Genomic DNA, 6,750 nt, shown 5'->3' on the forward strand with positions numbered 1-6,750 from the left:
ACTTTGATAAAAACTGAACCTCCCCACATATTGAGCCAAAACCCAGAGGACTCCATGGGGGAGGAACAGTGGATGATCAGGAGACGAGACAAACACAAAAACCCTCTTTCCACTGGCTGCTAGGATCCAGGACATGAACCAAGGAACAAAAAACTAATAGACAGGCTAACAGAAAGACAAGTAATGATCTGGCACTGAATGCTCAGGCTGAACTGAATATAAACCAGAGGAAACAGGTGAGAGGAATAAATTATAATTGAGGCAGGGAGGGAAAACGGCAGGTGAGAGGAATTACTAATTAGGGAGGAGCAAACAGGCCAGATCATGACAAACGAAAAGGCAAAAAGTTGCATTATTAACAATATATAGGTTGTTTTCCTTGAATGTGGAAAAAAAATTCCAAAACAGAAAGAACATTGAACCTTTTAAAATCATCAGTCACCTGACTAAACACAAAAGAAAAACTGAAAAGACTTTCAGAGCCTGGAAAACCAGTCTGCGTTGTTATTAATTGATGGGCGTTTTTATCTACGTTCAGATGCTTCTGCATCACCTCCCTGCTCTTTTACCCCAGAAGCGATTCACAGTAATAACAACATCCTATAAAGGGAGGAAATGAGGAATGCTGAAGAAATTTTTCGCCTCCTTATATGTTCTTTGGTCCCTCAGTCCTTTTTTTAGCTGTGGTAGAAAACCTCTGCTGACAGGGTAATCCTTTATTTATCGACTGAGAAAGATGATTATCTCTGTACTGAGTATTCATTCGACTTCATAGTGGTCTGATTTTTAGTGTTTCATTTTTATCTCACTGGAGTAGAGTTCTTAAAGAACATGTCCTTCATAGCTAAATAAAAGCTAAAGAAAACAGCAGAGGGAGTGTTTTAAGGTTTGCATATGTATAATCAGGCCATAAGCGAGCTTTATTTCTAAGTGCAAGTTGGATAATCTGTAGTAAGTTATCTGCTTTTCTTACAGGGTTCTGAAGCACTCTGTGGATGCCACATATGAAGACCAGGGCCCAAGCCCAGGCTTCCGCATGGAGACGTCCATCTTCTATGTGGTCTACTTCGTGGTCTTTCCTTTCTTTTTTGTCAACATTTTTGTAGCTTTGATCATCATCACCTTCCAGGAACAAGGAGACAAGGCTATGTCGGAGTGCAGCTTGGAAAAAAATGAGGTGATTTTCTCCCTCAGATATAATTCAGACACGTATCTGCGGCAAAGACAGAGAATCTGCAGAAAGGACAGATTGTGGTAAACGTTTGTTTGCACAAGAAATGTTTACCTTATTAAAATCTGGATCAAGCTGGTCCTGGTAAATAGACTCCAGACGTCCCCGTTTTAGTGTGATGCACAGAATAAGTAATTTTTTCTTCACCTCTTGCTTATTGCGACTTCTTAACTTAAAATAACAGTTGCAAATCAAAAGATCTCGGTCGTAGAAACCCAATGGGTTTGAAATAAGCATCACCTCTACCAGAGATCATTACTATTTTTGCTTTGTCTTCTCCTTTAACAGAGGGCTTGCATTGACTTCGCCATCAACGCCAGGCCGCTTACAAGATACATGCCAGAGAACAAGCAGTCCTTCCAGTATAGGATGTGGAAGTTTGTGGTGTCGTCACCTTTTGAGTATGCCATCATGACTTTAATCGCCCTCAACACAGTCGTGCTGATGATGAAGGTCAGTGTTCAGTTCTGCTAATGAAGCAAAGTGCCATTTCCTCTCTGATATCCGTCAATCGCTTAAAGCAGGACCAGTGGGGACACAATTTTAATGGAGCAATGGAGCTATTTTTGAATTTTTATTAATAAAAAAAAAGCAATCTGAAAGGGGAAAATCATTTTAATAATAAAATCAATCTATTGGAGAGAACTAATTTTAACACTGATAGCAAACCTGATGTTATGTGAGACTGTAGAAAATATTAAATATTTTGTCATAAAATAAATACAAGATAAATCAACATTTGGAAAATTATTTTCAGGGGGGGAAAAGCTCTCTCAAAAATATATGTTTATTCTCAAATATTGTTTTATCCTTTTTTTTTTTGCAATCAGAGTGAAAATGGTTTCTCCCAAAAACATATTTTTCTCTCTAAGCATTTTTGTTCTTTGTCTCGAACCTAAGTCTTTGCTCTCGATTCAGGATTTTTCTCTCAAATTTGAAAAATCTGTCATGGGTGAACCTGTGTTCCTATAGGCCACTCTCAAGCAGGATTAACAGCTGAGTGGTGATATTAAGTTTGATTTTGGGCGGGGTGGTCTGACCTCTCTAAAGCATTTATAACTAATAACTCAGAATGCATGAAAATTACACCGGTAAAATTATAAATATAGACATGTTAGACATAGTTGGAAATTCAACCATCAAGTTCATTTTATGGACATAACGATCACCAAAGCATAAGTAACACAGATATAGCAGCATGTCAAAATATAAACATGAGAAAGCAGCAACAACAAGCATGTCTTTATTACTGCTGTTCAAAAAAGACCTATCATTTTTGAGAATGAGGAAAGCAACTTTGAGTCATGTTTGAACTGATGCAGCTTGGGCTGTGCTTTACTCACCCAATTTTCCTGTATATATTTAGAAACTAGAAGGTGTTAGCTTTCAAATAATGAATCACACATGTAATTTGGGATTACAGTTCCTAAGTTATTTGTTTTTCCCTTTGGGTATGCAAAATATGCAAGCGGATTTGTGCATCAAATAAATACTTAGTTGCAAATTAAACATTTAGCTTTAAGTTTTAAGTTGAAAGTTTTGTGTGCAAGTAGAGGAAATCCTGCTCTCAAATAAAAAATGTCTACTCTTGATTTTTGGCGAAAAAAATCCTGCATAGAAATGTGGAAAAATGTGACAGATGATAGACTGGTGCAAAGTGGAGGAAAACAGCAGGCTGCAGTTGTGCATATCATCCATCACTGCGATAGCAAGACTGCAGTTTAAAAGTAATTGAAGAAACTGAAGGTTTCTCAGGTGATTATCCATTCATGAGGTAGAAATCACAGAAACTGCAGCAACTTTGATGCTCAAAAAAACTGTAGCCTATGTTAGATCATAAATGCTGTTTTAAGCCCGTTCTGCCTGCAGTGCATCACATTGGTGACCCAATATAATGAAAATAATCCTGACTAAGGCGCTGCTCATATGGCAAAAGCCAGGGGTTCTCAAAGTGGGGGTCAGGACCGCCGGGGCTGCCCAAATGATTGTCATAATCATTGTGATGTGAGCCCTCAGGTATATAGAGGATGAAAATATCTCATGAAATAAATCAATATGTCATGAAATAAGCAGATGTGATTTTAATTTATTTATCTAACACTTGTATTGAATATTAAATATAAAATAAAATTAATAAATTCACTATTAAATTATTAAATATCCCATTAAATAAACACATTTCCCTTAAAAATGAGAATTAAATAAGTAAATATCATGAAAAAAAAAATTTATTTAAAACAATGGAGCCTATAGGCGGAAGTTCAATTGAATAAACTGATTATTCGCCTTCATCTGCCTACAACACCGCCAATCAGCTTTGAACCACACCTCCAAGAAAGCCAATCAGCTTTGAACCACACCTCCAAGAAAGTCAATCAGCATCCAAAGTTCATCTTAAAAGGCAACTCGTCTGCTCCTGTGCGCAGGCGGTGGTTGCGCTGTGTGACTTAATTCAGATTACCCCTTTTCAACCCGCCTCCAGCCCCTCCTCCATCCTTCGTAGCTAAAACTAGCTAAAATTCCTCCAGGACTCTTACTGCATTCGCGTCTCATTTCAACCGGTAGAAGACAACCATGTTGAGCCTGGTTCTGCCAGAGGTTCTTCCCAATAGGGAATATTTCCTCTCCACTGTCGCTGCATGCTTGCTGATCATGGAGAGGTTCTCTGAACCTGTGTTATCAGAACTGGACTTCCATGTTCCATGTCCCTGAGTGAAGCTCTAGCATCAGCTCATGCAGTCCACTGTATCCCCCCATAAAGCTCAGCATACTGTCTTGCTAACCACCAGTCTACAGACTGACCAGCTTCATCTATCACCACCTCACCGCCAGTTTCAGGCCTGAGGGAAACAGCCGTGTTCTTTAGTCTTGTTCATGCATATCTATCAAAATTCAGCGCTATGTATTTCCTGCCGATGTCTGAGCGCCAAAGACCAAGTAATTGTATCAATACATTTCTTCTAATTGTTCTCTCCGTGTGAGTTTTTCAGATTGAAATAGATCTAATTACCTTTATATTATATGTCTTTTTAGGGGGTCACCAGTCTGTATGACTGTTATTTGCAGATCACAGGCTGGCCTCAGCGCTATCCATGAGACTCCATGTAATAAATAAATTATTCCCCCTCTGTCTGCTTTTCATGTAGTTCATTTGTACGGGTTAACCAGGATATGTTGTAAAGGCGCGCCATATATGGTACAGTACCATCCACTTAGTGCTCTGTAACTGCCAGCCGGTACTAGTGCTGCACCCATGCATATTATGACCTGTGGATAGGACACCAAGTACTGGAGTGGAACCAAAAAAAATCAGGCTCATTTAAAATCATCAAAGCAATAATAAAAATAATATATTTAAAATATAAAACCTGTAAAGCATCTTTTTAGGTATAAGCAATACAAAAAAATGAAGAATTTGCTCAAAAAACCCAGACCTCCCTCATGTATGTCTCATGGTGCCCACCAGCAGGGCTGTCAAAGCTCACTTTTATTTTAATGGCAGTAATTTATTTTAATGCATGATTAACACACATGGTTATGTACTTTATGGAGCTAATTTCAGCTAAAGCTTTTGTAAAAGGTGCGGTAGACAGGTCTAATTTGTCCGCCTCTTGCCCACCTCTGCTACTGGGATCGCTCAGTCCAGCTGTGCAAACCTCAGAGTCGTGCTAAAAGCTGGTCTGTGCATCTAAGAGGCACACAGAAGAGAGAAACCGGACCAATCTTTAGAGTTTTTAACTGTTTATTTTAAAGTAATGCATCAAAGCTACATTTCGATGTTGAAGCAACAATAAAATTGTTTAGATAAAAGAAAAAACATTGAAAAATAATTGATGAAGAAGCAACATGGGAAAAGATCCCATGGTATCCTTCATCTTTTCTAATTCAAAAATGATTTACTCTTAACGGCAATGTTAAAATCTGTTATTTTGAAATGATATAAAATGTAGTAGTTATACAGACTGAGGATGAATCTTCAATAAAAACAGAATTTGTCATTATAATATGGAGCAGTTTTCTCTCTAAAGTCACACCTTTCTGATGTTTTGAAGGATTTGTATCAAACTAATACAACATGTGAAAATGGCATAAAGATAAATCTTATTCTAGCAACAATTTAAAGGAGCCCTGCATTACATTTTCCCTTGTGGAATTGTATTTTCCTTGTTTCAATCCCATGTCTAGACAAATATAAAAATTGCCTAAATATTTTTGCTAAAGTAATATATTTGAAAAATCTGCAGGAGATTTGGCATAAATTATTCATCATTATTAATCCTGAAAATATTTGAGTATAAAATATTGTTACACGTGTTTATCTATTGATTTACTTAATCGTTTACCTTTATTTTTACAGGATGTCCCACTTAGATTAAATTATATATTTATTAAATTATATTTATTTTTAAAAATGATGAAACGGTGGTCTTTCTAATCGCTGATTAATGTTCCAACATCAGGGGGGGCTGTTGTTTGTTTGTTTATTCTAGGGTTGCAGCTAACGATTATTTGGCCAATTGTTTAATCTCTCTATAATTTTTTTTATTTAATTGATTAATCGGATAGCCAAAAATTCCTTAAAGAAAATAAATTTTTTTATGAAAGTAAACCAGGTAAAACTAAAACTTTTCCACCTGAGGAGTTCTGGATAGAGCATGTAGACATTTTAAAAAAAAATCTCTAATTCAAAATGTTTATAAATGTTATAATTTTGGTATAATTACTGCTCTAAGTGGGTTGCTCTGTCAGCTACAATAAAAACATATTTTACAGTCTCCATACTCCAATTAAAGATTAATTTATTACTAAATTAATTGACGACTATTTCAATAATCGATTAATCCCGATTAATCCTATTCATTGTTTCAGTTTATTCCATGATGTTGAGAGATTTCTGACACCATTCTTCATGTTTTTCCTTCTATGTTGATATCCTGGTCATTACAGTGTTTTTAAAGTAGTTTTAATAAAAATTACCTAATCAGAGGAAGTTGTTAGGATTATTTTTTATTATTTATCTGCTTGTTACTCCCTAATATTACCTTCCTGTTAAGTGTGAAGGTTTATGTTTTCCTAAACAGTTTATGAAATGTTATCATCTTTATTATGTATGTAACAAAGATTTGGAAATGGGATGGGAACAATGATGCAGGATTTAATGATGTGGTATGGCGCGCTGTAACCATGAAATCTCTCTAGTCTGAGTAAGATCACCATTCTGTAAAAGCTGTCATATTTTCAAGTGATTTAATACATAAACCTTTTAAAGTTTTATCTTAATTGTTTTTCTCAGGAAAAAATCTGGTAGAGAAAGCTTAGAGATGTAAACAGATATATCAGCCATAAAACTATCAACGTTAAAAAAAGGTATATGTACAGAAGGGCCACTAAAAAAAAAAAAAGAAGGTAACTGATTTTTAAATTTTATTTCAGTTTAACATGGGGAAAAAGTCAGAATTCTGACTTTTTTCTCAGAATTCTGACTTTAATCTCAGAATTCTGACTTTAATCTTAGAATT

At 36.0% G+C, this 6,750-nt stretch overlaps 1 protein-coding gene across 1 annotated transcript in view; it reads left to right on the forward strand.

The window, feature by feature from the left end:
- The window catches only part of LOC107083739 (probable voltage-dependent N-type calcium channel subunit alpha-1B), a 270,890-nt gene that overhangs the window by 209,918 nt on the left and 54,222 nt on the right, over nt 1–6,750 (forward strand). Inside the window, exons 34-35 of the mRNA XM_015373178.1 lie at nt 976–1,177; nt 1,520–1,684. Of these exons, the coding sequence (XP_015228664.1) occupies nt 976–1,177; nt 1,520–1,684 (367 nt within the window). The remainder of the gene's footprint in view (nt 1–975; nt 1,178–1,519; nt 1,685–6,750) is intronic.

The sequence above is a fragment of the Cyprinodon variegatus genome, unplaced genomic scaffold, assembly GCF_000732505.1.
Source record: "Cyprinodon variegatus isolate N-32 unplaced genomic scaffold, C_variegatus-1.0 Scaffold82, whole genome shotgun sequence".
Lineage (NCBI taxonomy): Eukaryota > Metazoa > Chordata > Actinopteri > Cyprinodontiformes > Cyprinodontidae > Cyprinodon > Cyprinodon variegatus.